The sequence below is a fragment of the Pristiophorus japonicus genome, unplaced genomic scaffold (assembly GCF_044704955.1).
Source record: "Pristiophorus japonicus isolate sPriJap1 unplaced genomic scaffold, sPriJap1.hap1 HAP1_SCAFFOLD_1303, whole genome shotgun sequence".
In the NCBI taxonomy this organism is placed as follows: domain Eukaryota; kingdom Metazoa; phylum Chordata; class Chondrichthyes; family Pristiophoridae; genus Pristiophorus; species Pristiophorus japonicus.
The window spans coordinates 22,049-39,934 of record NW_027250971.1 but is presented as its reverse complement, the minus strand read 5'-3'; the positions used below and the strand labels follow the sequence as shown (position 1 = coordinate 39,934).

Genomic DNA, 17,886 nt, shown 5'->3' with positions numbered 1-17,886 from the left:
TTGCCTTAACAGCTCTGCATTTATCCAGGTCTCTTTTTTGCCTCTTTGATTATCCTATGTGTTTCTATGTGTTCCTGTATTCATTGCAGTGAACCCCTTTTGAATAACCTGTTGACACTAAAGAATGGCCACTTGGGCAAGGTACCAGACAGTAAACTGGCCACCGTGGCACTGTGCCCTGGCATGAGTCGGCATGTTAAGGACAAGGGGTGCTACACATCAAAAGGGAAAAGTTGGTAAGATGAGGTATTCTGAGCTCCCGAGAAAATCTGTGCCATCCTTTTATTCAGTGGCCACCAATGTACCATAAATTCTCATGCAATTAACTTTCTGTCCCGTAAGGGAACCACCTACATATTGGTAAGCTGTCATAATTGTTTGACTGAAATGGAAACCATAAGAAAAAATGCTTTATAAAATCAGCGAGAATGATAAAACTCTAGCTAGCACCCTTGTCCCTACATTAAAATGAAACAAAGAGACAGCTATTTAGACTTGATCAAAGGGGAATTAATTTGGTTAAGATATTAAATGCTTAAAGAATGAGCTGACTGGTTGCAGTGCATTACCTGTAGATAGTAGTATGGGTTACTTAAAGCAGTCTGCAAGGCAGTGCGAGGTGCTGCATTTAAGTGTTTACGAAGAGTGCTAGCAGCACTGAAATATACAAGTTCATGGAGTGGCTGAGTCTCTGGCGGCAGAAGATATTGCCTGCAAAAAGTACAAACACATAGTTACATCATTATCTTAAACTTGTAACAGAGCAAACCATGCCCAGTTGCTTCACAGTTGAGGAAGAAGGTGGGGGCAGAAATCCATTAAAAATAGAACATATTTTGACTTTTTACATTCAGCGTCCATATCAAGTGCTCCCAGGTTAGATCACTAGTTAGCGTCTACTCCACTCCAACAAAGAGCCTTATGTTGTTATAATATGAGCACAGCAAGAGGTGAGCACTCTCACACTGCTCTTCCTTTGAACCTCTGTACTTCGTGTAATGCAACATTATACAATGTAGTGCATAAGAGGGCCATAAGTATAAGATAGTCACTAATAAATCCAATAAGGAATTCAGGAGAAACCTCTTTACACAGTAAGTGGTGAGAATGTGGAACCATGGAGTGGTTGAGGCAAATAGCATAGATGCATTTAAGGGGAAGCTTGATAAGTACATGGAGAAAGGAACACAAGTATATGTCGATAGGGTGAGATGAAGCCCGCGTGGAGCATAAACACCATCACAGACCGGTTGGGCCAAATAGCCAGTTTCTGTGCTACAAATTCTATGTAATAAGTCACAACTTCGCAAAGGTTTTTCTGATCTGCAATCTTCAGGGCACAAGCAACAGTTCGAACAAGTGCAATCTATACCATCTTTCCTGTACACATTAGTGCGTGGGACAGAATACTGCCTGATAACCCCTGGGTTCATAATTTGAATCCTATCCAGACTGATGGGACAAAGGGGTCCTTTCATTGACGCTGCCCGAGATTCAGGTAACACAACAACATTAGGGCACAGCAAGAGAGTTTTATCCTGAAATTAATCCGAAACAACCGGCCTGCAATTGATGCCCCTGGCACTGACTCAATGCCACCCCCTCCACCAGTGGTGCATTATGGCTGCACGATGCATTGCAACAACTCAGGATGTTCCGAACCCCTTCACAGCCAATAAATTCTTTTTGAAGTGTATTCAGGCGAATGCAGCAGTCAATTTGCGACGGCAAGTTCCCACAAACAGCAGTGGAATAAACGACCAGTTAATTTATTTTTTGGTGGTGTTGATTGAGGGATAAATTTTGAACAGGACATTGGGAGAACTCCGCTGCTGTTATTCAAACTGTGCAATGTGATTTTCCTTTTACAGCCACTCGTAAGGCAAACAAGACCTCGTTTTAAGGTCTCATCCGAAAGAGGTGCTATTCCGGCAATGCGGCACTCGCTTAGTACAGCACTGAAGTGTCAGCCTAGATCACATGTGCAAGTCCTGAAGTGGGGCCTGCACACCCATGACCTTCTGACTCAGAGGTGGCACAGTCCTACCACTGTGACCAAAGCCAACACTCAAATACAATTTCAATAATAAAATCCAGCTCTCTCTCGGAATGTGCATTTTAGGCTGGCCTGAAAATCAGTTGAAGATGATGCATTGTGTGCTTTGGGTGGGAATCTGGCAATATGGATTGCCATCTCATTTCTTGTTCCTCATTTCCTTGTTTCGTGCCGGCGCAAGCAATCCAAATGACTGTAAAATTACCCCCTCTTGTACGAAAGTAGGGTCAAAACTGCTAAAGCTCAGCCCTAGACTGGCAATACCGATTTACGGTCTCCTGACATTACAGCAGTGCCAGCTGACTAAAGTTTGCAAGTTATACATTTATATTGTTAATGCTTCTTCAAACATCAGAGAGTTTCCAAGTCATTGCCTAGCAACAGAGAAAAGGACTAACAAAACATTCTTAAAAGCAAACACAGATTAAGTCAGGTTTAGTGAAGCAATGAACATTCAGCTGTGGGTGACATGATGAGGGCAAAAGGTCCAACTGAATCAACAGGGTACAGGCAAGCAGAAACAAGAACTGCTTCTCAGCAGATGGTGAGCAGTGTTAGAAACATTTTATGCTAGATTGAATTTCTCTTCTTTCCTAGGTATACTTAAGCCACTACTTTTCATTTTGTTCAAAATTATTTTTCAGTTTTGTTTGCAAATTGATTGATCCAATGTGTTTTTCAGTTCTGAGTTTTAACCTAGTTAAGAAATTTTAAATGAATTTATTTTAAAATTGGGGTAACTGCTTACAGATAGAGAAAAACAGATTAAAAGTTGTCTTTTTTGCATTGTTTTATTTATTAAATCAGTGCTCTGTATATATTCAATGTAACTAAAGTGTAAAACAAAAAAATGAAAGCTGAAGAATGCTTTTCATAGACAGAAAATCATTCTTCAGCTTTCATTTTTAAAAATTATCCACATATTGTACATATTTAATGAAAAATTATTGAACCATGCCACAAGGTTTTCGTTTTCAAATTGCAAGTGTGATACTCATACAAAACGCAAGCATTTATTTAGATCCTGTTCACAAGCCATGAAGAGTTAAAATACTGGTATTGCTAAAGTTCTTTTGACTTGTTTTACTGTGTCAGTCAGGGTTATATAAATGGATTACTGCCATAGCCTTTGTGTAATAGTGTTTAATTTAAACAGATGGCAGCTAGCACATCTTATATTGGTGAAAAACAGTGGTGATAGATCTATACATGGAAAAATAAAAGTTAACATTTATGTTGGGAACTTCAAAAGAAAATTTGTTGCAGACTTTGCAATTGTTCACATATAGAAGCATCAACAGTGATGCAGCTGCAGAGATGTAATGAGAGAATCATTCTAACATCCCCATTTTATCAACAAGGATTGACGATTCAGAACAACATTTTGCCTACTAATCATACTGACATCAGTTTGGCAGTAGGCAAAGTTGGATTTGATCATTTCCAATTGCCTTACATTTTGAAACAGAGTCATTTTTGAACAGAAACAGAAAATGCTGGAAATACTCAGTAGGTCAGGTAGCATCTGTGGAGCGAGAAACAGAGTTAACGTTTCGGGTCGATGACCCTTCGTCAGAACTGGCAAATATTCAAAAAGAACAGATTCTTAAGGAGCATTGAAAGGGGGAGGGGAGAAAAGAACAAAAGGGAAGGTCTGTGATAGGGTGGAAGGCAGGAGAGATGAGAGACAAAAGGGATGATGGGCATTTCAATTCGGCCCATCATCCCTTTTGTCTCTCTAATCTCTCCTACCTTCCAATCTATCACAGACCTTCCCTTTTGTTCTTTCTTTCCCTCTCCCTTTCAGTGCTTAAGAATGTGTTCTTTTCGAACATTCGGCAGTTCTGACGAAGAATCGTCGACCTGAAACGTTAACTCTGTTTTTCTCTCCACAGATGCTGCCTGACCCGCTGAGATTTCCAGCATTCACTGTTTTTATTTCAGATTCCAGCATCCGCAGTATTTTGCTTTTGTATTAGTGGTTATACAAGACTCTAAGAAGACTAAGACACATTAGCAGAGTGGGCAGATAGGTGACCACTTCAATTTATTGTAACTATGTGTGAGGTAATATATTTGGGGAGGAAAAACAAAGAATGGAAGCTCAACAAAATAAAGCTGACACTTGTGGATGAACAGAGATCCCTGATGGTTCAAATGCATAATTCCCGGAAAGTGAAAGTTCATGTAGATAACGCCATTAAAAAAAGGCCAACAGCATTTTAGGTTTTATAAGTAAGCACAATATACAAGAATTAAAAAGCGATGAGGAATCTGTAGAAAACATTAGGACAGTTAGAGCACTGCATGCGGTTTCAGGCAAACCTCTAGAAAAGTACATTAAAGATGTATAAATTATATAGCATTGATTCATCAGGATGATGGGAGAGAAGGAAAACAATAATTACGAGGAGAGACTTGCGATACTGTGACTATTTCACTGGAGCAGAGAAGGCGAAGATGAGGTTTAAGAGAGGGTTTTAAAATTATGAATAGTTTTAATAGCGTGAATAGGGAAAGGCCATTATGGCTGGTTCCGGAGTCAGTGATGAGGGGTCATCAAATTTAAAATGGTCACAGAGACTGAGACAGATTAGGAGAAAGGACCTACCTGGGAATCTCTGTGAGCTTGGGGCAGGCTAGACATTATGCAGACAAGTTTTCAAATAATTTCACCCCCCCCCACCAACCAACCAGGGATGTTCCTCAGACCCTTCTGGCTATTGCTTTCCAAAGAAGATAGAGAAAGAGAAAGAGGAAATGAGAGAAAAAGAGATGAGAGAGAGAAAAAATAATGCAGGCAAAAATAAGCTGGTACAGGGGCCTGCCTCAGGACCTGGTGGACTGGAGGCAAGTGTTCAAAATTTTCTTGACAACCCTCTTCCCGAGAAGATCTAAAGACCTTCGGGTCTTCAGGCCTGCAACTGCACTTAGGTTTCCTCCATGATTTTTAGGGACGTAGCCAAGATAAGGGGGTTGGGGGTTGTGGGGGGGGGAGGGGGAAAGATTGTTGGTGGGCCTGTGCCTGGCAAGAAAATCAGAGGCAGGTCCATCCTCACAGGTGCAGCACACTTCAGATGTACTAACCCGGTCGGGCACCCAGAGGAAAACCTATCCCTATATCATTTATGCCAGTGTAATTGTTTTCACCAACTGCCCTTCTGTCTCACCTGACAAGTTTGTCCACAAATTCAAGAACTTCCATCCGCAGTACCTCAAACCTGCTTAGTTTCTTGGATCTTCTCGATTTCTTCATTTCCATCAAGGTCTATGAAATTCAGAATAATACAATAACCTTCAACAACTCATTGTATAACTATTGTTTACCCTTCGGGTGTTGACTGGGCTTGATGCCTTGGTCATAGTAGCTTTTATTGCTGGGAACAAACATAAACGTGCTCTTTCTTGCTAGAATTGCTGTTCCTCAGACAGTGAAACCAATTCAACAGGTACAATGACACAATTTCACCGAATGCATGATGGAATAACAGATGACTAGAAGTGAACTACAGAGCAGTAACTCAAGTGGTTCAGACGACCCTGCAATAATAAATACAAGTCATCAGAACTGCTCAACTTTACTGTTGCCTTGGAACTTCCTGACAGACATTAAATAATATTGTTAAATGTTCTTTAAACAAGCCATTCACTTTTCATACTTTTTTTGCACAAACACTACGACTCAGCTGAAATGAGTATAATGTTTTGGGAACCTGAAAGTATATGGCATTACATGGCTGGCATTTACAGTAATAACAATTCTCTTCACCCATTTGCTGTCCACCAGTAGCAGATTATCAAGATATTTACTTTAAGTTACAGATTTTTTAAAATATCCTAGGATTACTTAAATTTTCCAAATTCAAGTTTGCAATATTACACATTCATGTGAAGGTGTAACTTCCACTGAAATGTCTGCAGTTTGAGTTGGAGAGGATTCACCTTTGTTTTCAATTACTAGGTGCAGATCAAATAGTGTTACATAATTGCCTGATTATTGCAAATTGAAAAAAACATGTGGTGGTGTATGATTTTTCCCAGTATTCAGCAGGTGCAAATCTTAGGAACACTTCCGGTGTCCCTGACGACTACGTGTGCGGGAAGTGTATCCGCCTCCAGCTCCTGACGGACCGCATTGCGGAGCTGGAGCTGCGGGTGGATTCACTCTGGATCATGCACGATGCTGAGAATGATATGAATAGCATGTTTAGTGAGTTGGTCTTACCACAGGTAAAGGGTCCACAGCCAGACAGGGAATGGAAGACCAACAGGAAGAGCAGTACAGGGAAGGTAATGCAGGGGTCCCCTGCGGTCATCCCCCTGCAAAACAGATACACCGCTTTGGGTACTGTTGAGGGGGATGACTCATCAGGGGAGAGCAGCAGCAGCCAAGTTCATGGCACCGTGGGTGGCTCTGCTGCACAGGAGGGCAGGAAAAAGAGTGGGAGAGCAATTGTGATAGGGGATTCAATTGTAAGGGGAATAGATAGGCGTTACTGCGGCCTCAACCGAGACTCCTGGATGGTATGTTGCCTCCCTGGTGCAAGGGTCAAGGATGTCTCGGAGCGGGTGCAGGACATTCTGAAAAGGGAGGGTGAACAGCCAGTTGTCGTGGTGCATATAGGTACCAACGATATAGGTAAAAAACGGGATGAGGTCTTAACCAGACGAATTTAAGGAGCTAAATTAAAAAGTAGGACCTCAAAAGTAGTAATCTCAGGATTGCTACCAGTGCTACGTGCTAGTCAGAGGAGGAATCGCAGGATAGCTCAGATGAATACGTGGCTTGAGAAATGGTGCAGAAGGGAGGGATTCAAATTCCTGGGACATTGGAACCAGTTCTGGGGGAGGTGGGACCAGTACAAACCAGACGGTCTGCACCTGGGCAGGATCGGAACCAATGTCCTGGGGGGAGTGTTTGCTAGTGTTGTTGGGGAGGAGTTAAACTAATATGGCAGGGGGATGGGAACCTATGCAGGGAGACAGAAGGAAATAGAAGGGGGGCAGAAACAAAAGATAGAAAGGAGAATAGTAAAAGTGGAGGGCAGAGAAACCCAAGGCAAAAAGCAAAAAGGGCCACATTACAGCAAGATTCAAAAGGGGCAAAGTGTGTTAAAAAGACAAGTTGAAGGCTCTGTGCCTCAATGCGAGGAGTATTCGGAATAAGATGGATGAATTAACTGCGCAGATAGCAGTTAACAGATACGATGTGATTGGCATCACGGAGACATGGCTCCAGGGTAACCAAGGCTGGGAACTCAACATCCAAGGGTATTCAGCATTTAGGAAGGATAGACAGAAAGGAAAAGGAGGCGGGGTGGCGTTGCTGGTTAAAGAGGAAATCAAAGCAATTGTAAGGAAACATTAGCCTGGATGATGTGGAATCGGTATGGGTGGAGCTGCGGAATTCCAAAGGGCAGAAAACGCTAGTGGGAGTTGTGTACAGACCACCAAACAGTAGTAGTGAGGTTGGGGACAGCATCAAACAAGAAATAAGGGATGTGTGCAATAAAGGTACAGCAGTAATCATGGGCGTCTTTAATCTACATATAGATTGGGCTAACCTAACTGGTAGCAATGCGGTGGAGGAGGATTTCCTGGAGTGTATTAGGGATGGTTTTCTAGACCAATATGTCGAGGAGCCAACCAGGGAGCTGGTCATCCTAGACTGGGTGATGTGTAATGAGAAGGGACTAATTAGCAATCTTGTTGTGGGAGGCCCTTTGGGGAAAAGTGACCATAATATGGTAGAATTCCTTATTAAGATGGAGAGTGACATAGTTAATTCGGAAACGAGGGTCCTGAACGTAAGGAAAGGTAACCTCGATGGTATGAGGTGTGAATTGGCTAGAATAGACTGATAGAGGATATTTAATGGTTGACTGTGGATAAGCAATGGCAAACATTTAAAGATCACATGGATGAACTTCAGCAATTGTACATCCCTATCTGGAGTAAAAATAAAACTGGGAAGGTGGCTCAACCATGGCTGACAAGGGAAATTGAGGATAGTGTTCAAAAGCAAGGAAGAGGCATATAAATTGGCTAGAAAAAGCAACAAACCTGAGGACTGGGAGAAATTTAGAATTCAACAGAGGAGGACAAAGGGTTTAATTAAGAAGGGGAAAATAGAGTACGAGAGGAAGCTTGCAGGGAACATAAAAACTGACTGCAAAAGCTTCTAGAAATATGTGAAGAGAAAAAGATTAGTAAAGACAAACGTAGGTCCCTTGCAGTCGGATTCAGGTGAATTTATAATGAGGAACAAAGAAATGGCAGATCAATTGAACCAATACTTTGGTTCTGTCTTCACGAAGGAAGATACAAATAACCTTCCGGAAGTACTAGGGGACAGTGGGTCTAGTGAGAAGGAGGAACTGAAAGATATCCTTATTAGGCGAGAAATTGTGTTCGGGAAATTGATGGGATTAAAGGCCGATAAATCCCCGGGTCCTGATAGTCTGCATCCCAGAGTGCTTAAGGAAGTGGCCCTAGAAATAGTGGATGCATTGGTGATTATTTTCCAACAATCTATCGGCTCTGGATCAGTTCCTATGGACTGGAGGGTAGCTAATGTAATGCCACCTTTTAAAAAAGGAGGGAGAGAGAAAGCGGGTAATTATAGACCGGTTAGCCTGACATCAGTAGTGGGGAAAATGTTGGAATCAATCATTAAGGATGAAATAGCAGCCCATTTGGAAAACGGTGACAGGATCGGATCGAGTCAGCATGGATTTATGAAAGGGAAATCATGTTTGACGAATCTTCTGGAATTTTTTGACGATGTAACTAGTAGAGTGGACAAGGGAGAGCCAGTGGATGTGGTGTATTTGGACTTTCAAAAGGCTTTTGACAAGGTCCCACACAAGAGATTGGTGTACAAAATCAAAGCGCATGGTATTGGGGGTAATGTACTGATGTGGATAGAGAACTGGTTGGCAGACAGGAAGCAGAGAGTCGGGATAAACGTGTCCTTTTCAGAATGGCAGGTAGTGACTAGTGGAGTGCCGCAGGGCTCAGTGCTGGGACCCCAGCTCTTTACAATATACATAAACGATTTGGATGAAGGAATAGAGTGTAATATCTCCAAGTGTGCGGATGACACTAAACTGGGTGGCGGTGTGAGCTGTGAGGAGGACGCTAAGAGGCTGCAGGGTGACTTGGACAGATTAGGTGAGTGGGCAAATACATGGCAGATGCAGTATAATGTGGATAAGTGTGAGGTTATCCATTTTGGGGGCAAAAACACGAAGGCAGAATATTATCTGAATGGCGGCAGACTAGAAAAAGGGGAGGTGCAACGAGACCTGGGTGTCATGGTTCATCAGTCACTGAAAGTGGGCACGCAGGTACAGCAGGCAGTAAAGAAGGCAAATGGTATGTTGACCTTCATAGCTAGGGGATTTGAATATAGGAGCAGGGAGGTCTTACTGCAGTTGTACAGGGCCTTAGTGAGGCCTCACCTGGAATATTGTGTTCAGTTTTGGTCTCCTAATCTGAGGAAGGACGTTCTTGCTATTGAGGGAGTCAGCAGACTGATTACAGGGATGGCTGGGCTGTCATATGAGGAGAGACTGGATCAACTGCGCCTTTATTCACTGGCGTTTAGAAGGATGAGAGGGGATCTCATAGAAACATAAAAGATTCTGACGGGACTGGACAGGTTAGATGCGGGAAGAATGTTCTCGATGTTGGGAAAGTCCAGAACCAAGGGACATAGTCTTAGGATAAGGGGTAGGCCATTTAGGACTGAGATGAGGAGAAACTTCTTCACTCAGAGAGTTGTCGACCTGTGGAATTCCCTGCCGCAGAGAGTTATTGATGCCAGTTCATTGGATATATTCAAGAGGGAGTTAGATATGGCCCTTACGGTTAAGGGGATCAAGGGATATGGAGAGAAAGCAGGAAAGGGGTACCTAAGGAATGATCAGCCATGATCTTATTGAATGGCGGAGCAGGCTCAAAGGGCCGAATGGCCTACTCCTGCACCTGTTTTCTATGTTTCTATGTTTATGGATATAATTAAGGGAACAGGAAAGAATGCAAAACTAGCAGATATATTTATAGCCTTGATTTAATAGAGGAATCTATGGATGTGCAAATCAGAGAGGACTGCAAGAAGAAAAGTGTGGTAATAATGGTACATCTTAACTTATGGAGATTGGGAGACATGACAGCATAAGTAGAAAACAAACGTGATTTATTGATTGCATTCAAGAGAGTTTACTAAAATAACATGGGGCAGAAATTGGTCCTCGCTGTACCAAATTTTCAGATGGATACCTGTGAAACATCCGGTGTTATATTGGCCATTGCCACTTTTCAGGCATCTAGGTTGGCTGCCTAAAACAGATGCAAGGCCTCTTCCATATGCTAATGAGAAGCTCAACGCTAGTTTTAGGACATCGCTGAGACAGAACTGGCCGGAGCAGAGCAGGCATTCGGCCTAGCAAACGGCCGCCACCGAAAAGATCAGTTCATTTAAAACAAAAATTGATGTAGAGCCAGGAGGAGTAAGAGTGCTTCTCCCGACGGCTGCAACCAGCCTGCGATCGGCTCCCCCTCCCATCCTATCCCTCTCTCCTCTCTACGGGACTTACCCAAGGGACACTGCCAGCAGGGCAACATTGTCAGTCAATCGCAAAAAAATCATTATAACTTAGCTACTGAAATTGATCAAGTGAGCATTTCAATTAAATACGCGCTGCCAGTTTGTGGTTTCTTTTGAAAAACAGAACAGAAACATCCTGGAAATTGAAGATGGCGACATTACAGAAAAATGAGCAAAATGCTAATTGAAAATAGAAGAACCTTTTGGAGTTGATAAAGGTCAGTCTTTTTCTGCAGCGATTTTCGTGGTGACATCTTGTGTTCTTCACCCTCTTCGACCTTCTCCACAGGAGCAATGTCTAGACACGAATTAAAAAAGTTATTGCAAGATACAGCTAGCTAATTTCCTCCAAAGAACGCTTGTTGAGACAGCGCCTTCAAGACAAAAGAAAATAAAACTTAAATGAGAAAACAAAACTGTCCCCTAGTGATTAAATGTCATTCACTGAACCTAGCGTTGAACATTCTCATCAAAAGCACTGTGCTGGGAGATGATGTCAATGCAATTACAAGAAGAAAGGCCAACCATCCACAGATTGTGCACTCCCCTTCCTGGTACATAGGGTTGCCAACTCTCCAGAAATGTCCTGGAGAACCCAGAAGCTAAAGATTAATTCGAGCAACCCAACCCGTGAAAAATCATAAGGACATTACAAAAAAGTGTTTTTTATCCCATTTTCTTTGTGCACTTTTAAGCTAGATAAACACATGAGGGAGAAAAGAATCGAAGGACATGTTGATGGGGATAGATAAAACAGTGTGGGAAGAGGCTCGTGTGGAACATAAACGCCAGCATAGACCTGTTGGGTTGAAAGGCCTGTTTCTGTGCTGTAAATACTAATGTAATACTATGCAATACTTTTATTAATTAGTTATAAAAATATTAAAGATGGTGGATAAAGGTTTTTTGACTGGGCAGTTGGAGGCGGGAGGTCATGTGATGAAACCTCCAGGAATATGTCCGACCAGCGTTGGCAATCCGACCTGTACGTCCGAGCGGCCGAAAATGTTCCCATTGTAAGTTCTCATACCACTATCTGAAACGGAGCAAAGCCTCCTGAATTGTAATCGTGACCAATTAGCAGGTATTTTTCACCAAAATCCCAGGTTAGTTTCTCAGAGATGAAATTCCACTACTTAGTGGAAAACTCTTATCACTGGCTTAACAAATGTATTTAACAACTAAGAAATAAGTGTGCCTAGTTGGCATAATCATTTGAAAATACCCTTTGAAACCGAGGTCCAAATGCAGTAGTGAGCAAACTGACAATCAACAGTCTATTTTCTCTGTAGTCTCTATACCAGCTGTATGGATTGTACCTGGAATGAGCTTTGGTTGTCAAGGCCAGAGAGGAATAGTGGGAGAAGTGGAAAAATTCACATTGCCACTATTAGTTTTACTTTGCATCTGGCCTGTGTTTTCTCTGATCTGAGATTACTCAGCACTGGGTGCCAAATGTGGAAACCAGTTCCATTTCTCCAGCACTGACATTCACAGCAGTGATAAAAATGATATAAGCTGTGATAAATAGGTTGTGACCAGAACGATTAACTGGAACAAATGCGCTTGTATCCACTTCCATATTCATTTAAGCAAACAATGATCAGTTCCCCACAGAAAACAGCAACAAATATCTACAGACTTTAAGCAGAATGGCTAGACACATGGCAGATGAAATTTAATGCAGAGAAGTGCGAAGTGATGCATTTTGGAAGGAAGAATGAAGAGAGGCAATATAAACTACATGGTACAATTTTAAAGGGGCTGCAGGAACAGAGAGACCTGAAGGTTTGCATTAGAAATCTTTGAAGGTGACAAGACAAGTTGAGAAGGCCATTAGAAAAGCATATGGGATCCTTAGCTTTATTAACAGAGGCATACAGTAGAAAAGCAGGGAAGTTACACTAAAACTTTATAAATCACTCGTTAGGCCTCAGCTAAATTCTGGGCACCACACTTTAGAGAGGATGCCAAGGCCTTAGAGAGGGTGCAGAGGAGATTTACTAGAATTGCATCAGGGTGAGGGATTTCAGTTATGTGGAGAAGCTGGGATTGTTCTCCTTAGAGCAGAGAAGGTTAAAGGGAGATTTAAAAAAAGGTTTTCAAAATTATGATTAGATAGGGAGAAACGGTTTCCACTAGCAGGGGGTAGGTAACCAGTGAACATAAATTTAAGATATTTGTCCAAAAATTCCATGCAGAAATTAGAGTTTTTTTTAAACTCAGCGAGTTGTTACGATCTGGAATGCAGCACTTGAAAGGGTGATGGAAGCAAGATTTAATAATAACTTTCAAAAAGGAAAGAGTTTAAAAGGAGAAATTTGTAGGGCTATGGGAAAAGAGCGGGGTGTGAGACTAATTGGGTAGCTCTTTCACAAAGCTGGTACAGGCACGATGGGCCGAATGGCCTTTCCCGTATGTTTCTATGAATTGGAATTAAATAAAATAGTGGGGAATAAAGTCTTAAATATGTAAGAATCTGTCAGCTGGCACATTCATTTTTCTCCACACCTCCATTCCATAATGTTGCTGGAAATCACAGTTCTACATGACAAACATTGACCAGTCACACACCATTTTGTATCAACTGAATACATTGCTCAACACTGACCATCCGGTTTCTGAAATCTTTTGAGGAATTCTTCCAGCTTTTGCATTGAGTAGGTGAGAGCGCTCTGCTGCTTGGAAGACTTCAGCACCTCTGTGCATTTCTCAAGTAGACACACCAGCTCATCTTTTGCCATCATTCTGCCCCAGATTAAAAAAAACTGTTTTTAGAACATAAGAACATAAGAACATAAGAATTAGGAACAGGATTAGGCCATCTAGCCCCTCGAGCCTGCTCCGCCATTCAATAAGATCATGGCTGATCTGGTCGTGGACTCAGCTCCATTTACCCGCCCTCTCCCCGTAACCCTTAATTCCCTTATTGCTTAAAAATCTATCTATCTTTGACTTGAAAACATTCAATGAGCCAGCCTCAACTGCTTCCTTGGGCAGAGAATTCCACAGATTCACAACCCTTTGGGAGAAGAATTCAATAAATGTACTGAAATGAACCCCTCTCCCACCTAACATAGGAACAGGAATAGGCCATTCAACCCTTAGAGCTTGTTCTGCCATTCAATTAGATCATGGCTTATCTGAAAATATGCCACCATGATTTATCCCATTTACAGAATGTATGAGAAACTCAGTGCCCCACATCTTAGAATGCCTTCATCGTATAATTATTACAGTGGTAAAATAGAAACCTCTGCATGCAGCAACTGATTAAAAAGAGATTAGAAATGAAAAGCTCGTGCCGCAATGGTGCTGATCACTTGGGAGGGAAAAATCAACCCAGGCAGTTATCACATGCCTCCTAGTGTCTACCTCAGGGCTGAACTGACTGGAGAGGCATCAGACTGGCTTACTCACCCTGCACCCAGCAGGAAAACAACAGGGAATTCTATCTCTTAAAACTTAAAAACAAAAACCAACAACTCTGCAGGAAGCAACTCCTATTTGGTGTTCCTTTTCTAAGTAATTTAACTGAAGATTAAAAAAAAATTAAAATGATTAATCTCTTACAGTCTAGGATACTGTTAAACACATTTGGCACATCGGCTGTCCTTGAGGCAATGAAACTATCTGAAATTAGAGACTCATCAATGGTATTCCTATTAAAAACCACGTGACTTTTTTTGTAAATACTTTAAAATTGTTGAAACAGTGAGTTCTACAGTCAGACATAAATCAAAGAGTTGATGTGGAGTTACCTGCGTGAAGGAACTGAATTAACTTAGCGTAAATGCATTTAAAGGGAAGCTAGATAAACACGAGGGAGAAAGGAGTAGATAAACACGAGGGAGAAAGGAGTAGATAAACACGAGGGAGAAAGGAGTAGATAAACACGAGGGAGAAAAGAGTACAGTGTTATGCTGCTTGTGTTAGATGAGGAGGGGTGGGGCTGATATGGACCAGTTGTGTTTCTATTCTGCAACATGAACAGCGGAACAGACATGATTACTGAGAACCATACGCAAGCAAAAAGATGAAGCAACTTTGCAAGTACAGTGTGCTGCAGCTGAAAAATTCTGCATCACTGTGGGGCTCTTATATGAACTGGTGAAGCTGAAGTATACAATCACGAGCGGTCATAATTACCCGAGCAGTTGGAAGGCAGAGCTGTACTCCTCAGTTTCCCATATGTTCTTCTCCAAACATGTGATGTGGAGTTCCCTGATCTGTGGAGAGTCACAGGTCATCTATAAATTGCACTGAAACATTCACTGGGTAACTGCATAAAGAGTAAAATCAAAATACTGGAAAAATCAGCACCGTCACGAGTAAATAATTAAAGTTTACGCAACACTTGTAGCACAGAGCAGCAAGTTGTTGCTTTCTCATGAATACAAACCAACCAATTCCTTGCCATAATCTCACTAAGCATTCTGTATTGGCCATAACTACAAATGACACACTGTGCTTTGGGGAGAAATTGGACCGCCTGTTTCAGTCATAGGCCCTGGACGCCTATACTAGAGCTGTTGCCAATATGGCAGTCAGCACACTTTTCACGCAGAATGTGTGTGCAGAGCGCCAATCAACTGGATGCTTAGGTGCCCACTTCATGCGTGTAAAATGGGTGCAGCGCCAGTGAATTTCTAGGCCTATGTTTCACAATGAGCAGCCTCTCATTCCCCCAAAGTGATCAAAGTGCCTATATAATTGCTCTCCGGGGCATATTTTCCTCGATGTGCAACAGTAAAGAAAAATTACAGTTTAGTAAAATAATTTTATATCCCCTCAATGTCCACAACTAACCGGTTACCAGCGCAGTACTTGCACGAAGGTCCGGAACCAAACAAACCTCCCAACCAAGACCACATCTCAGCAACCTGCACGCACGCAGGCTGATGGTACAACCATGACTGCAAGGATGGTCTCCCCTGATAACTGTAGAGTTCTCCTACGTTCTATTCCACAACTCACAACTGTGATCTGGACCACCATTCTGTTCATAGTGCACAAGTTTCTTTATTTTTTGTTTTAAAATACAGGCACAGCGTCCCAAATCTGGAACTCTCAGGACCGAGGCCGTTCCGGATTTTGCGATTTTCCGGACTTTGAACGTCTTTCTGACGCCACGAACCTGGAAGCACCCGAGCCCAGGTTCGGGTATTTCCTGATTTCAGAACGTCAGAAAGAGGGTGGGGGTTCTGGTGCTCGCCGAGGAGCTGTTCGGATCACCGGAGCTGTTGATGAGGTTTTTGGGTGGGCCCCATCGAGGAGGAGCTGATCGGGAGGGGCCCCGCCGCCGAGGAGGAGCTGATCGGGAGGGGCCCCGCCGCCGAGGAGGAGCTGATCGGGAGGGGCCCCGCCGCCGAGGAGGAGCTGATCGGGAGGGGCCCCATCGAGGAGGAGCTGATTGGGAGGGGCCCCGCCGCCGAGGAGGAGCTGATCGGGAGGGGCCCCATCGAGGAGGAGCTGATCGGGAGGGGCCCCATCGAGGAGGAGCTGATCGGGAGGGGCCCCATCGAGGAGGAGCTGATCGGGAGGGGCCCCATCGAGGAGCTGATCGGGTGGGGCCCCATCGAGGAGGAGCTGATCGGGCGGGGCCCCATCGAGGAGCTGATCGGGCGGGGCCCCATCGAGGAGGAGCTGATCGGGTGGGGCCCCGTCGAGGAGGAGCTGATCGGGCGGGGCCCCATCGAGGAGGAGCTGATCGGGCAGGGCCCCATCGAGGAGGAGCTGATCGGGTGGGGCCCCGTCGAGGAGGAGCTGATCGGGTGGGGCCCCGTCGAGGAGGAGCTGATCGGGCGGGGCCCCATCGAGGAGGAGCTGATCGGGCAGGGCCCCATCGAGGAGGAGCTGATCGGGCGGGGCCCCATCGAGGAGGAGCTGATCGGGCGGGGCCCCATCGAGGAGGAGCTGATCGGGCAGGGCCCCATCGAGGAGGAGCTGATCGGGTGGGGCCCCATCGAGGAGGAGCTGATCGGGCAGGGCCCCATCGAGGAGGAGCTGATCGGGTGGGGCCCCATCGAGGAGGAGCTGATCGGGCGGGGCCCCATCGAGGAGGAGCTGATCGGGCAGGGCCCCATCGAGGAGGAGCTGATCGGGCGGGGCCCCATCGAGGAGGAGCTGATCGGGCGGGGCCCCATCGAGGAGGAGCTGATCGGGTGGGGCCCCATCGAGGAGGAGCTGATCGGGCGGGGCCCCATCGAGGAGGAGCTGATCGGGCGGGGCCCCATCGAGGAGGAGCTGATCGGGTGCGGCCCCATCGAGGAGGAGCTGATCGGGCGGGGCCCCATCGAGGAGGAGCTGATCGGGAGGGGCCCCGGCACCGAGGAGGAGCTGATCGGGAGGGGCCCCGCCGAGGAGGAGCTGATCGGGAGGGGCCCCGGCGCCGAGGAGGAGCTGATCGGGAGGGGCCCCATCGAGGAGGAGCTGATCGGGAGGGGCCCCATCGAGGAGGAGCTGATCGGGAGGGGCCCCATCGAGGAGGAGCTGATCGGGAGGGGCCCCATCGAGGAGGAGCTGATCGGGAGGGGCCCCATCGAGGAGGAGCTGATCGGGTGGGGCCCCGGCACCGAGGAGCTGATCGGGTGGGGCCCCGGCACCGAGGAGGAGCTGATCGGGTGGGGCCCCGGCGCAGAGGAGGAGCTGATCGGGTGGGGCCCCATCGAGGAGGAGCTGATCGGGTGGGGCCCCGGCACCGAGGAGGAGCTGATCGGGTGGGGCCCCGGCACCGAGGAGGAGCTGATCGGGTGGGGCCCCGGCACCGAGGAGGAGCTGATCGGGTGGGGCCCCGGCACCGAGGAGGAGCTGATCGGGTGGGGCCCCGCCGCCGAGGAGGAGCTGATCGGGTGGGGCCCCGCCGAGGAGGAGCTGATCGGGAGGGGCCCCGCCGAGGAGGAGCTGATCGGGTGGGGCCCCGCCGAGGAGGAGGCCCTGAGGTAAGGGCAGCGGCGGTGAGGCAAGGCCCGAGGTCGGGCAGCGGCGTGGCGAGGGGCAGTGAGGCGAGGCCTGAGGTCGGCCAGCGGTGAGGTGAGGTCCAAGGTTGGGCAGTGGCGAGGTGAGGCGAGGCCCGAGGTTGGGCAGTGGCGAGGTGAGGCGAGGCCCGAGATCGGGCAGTGATGAGGCAAGGTCCGAGGTTGGGCAGTGGCGAGGTGAGGCGAGGCCCGAGGTCGGGCATCGATGAGGCAAGGTCCGAGGTTGGACAGCGATGAGGCGA

At 45.6% G+C, this 17,886-nt stretch overlaps 1 protein-coding gene across 1 annotated transcript in view; it reads right to left on the bottom strand.

The window, feature by feature from the left end:
* orc3 (origin recognition complex, subunit 3) overlaps positions 1 to 17,886 on the bottom strand; it is a gene marked incomplete at its 5' end in the record, with an annotated part of 66,845 nt that overhangs the window by 28,670 nt on the left and 20,289 nt on the right. The window contains 5 exons of the mRNA XM_070870323.1: positions 570 to 711; positions 5,227 to 5,324; positions 10,868 to 10,965; positions 13,279 to 13,415; positions 14,817 to 14,896. Of these exons, the coding sequence (XP_070726424.1) occupies positions 570 to 711; positions 5,227 to 5,324; positions 10,868 to 10,965; positions 13,279 to 13,415; positions 14,817 to 14,896 (555 nt within the window). The remainder of the gene's footprint in view (positions 1 to 569; positions 712 to 5,226; positions 5,325 to 10,867; positions 10,966 to 13,278; positions 13,416 to 14,816; positions 14,897 to 17,886) is intronic.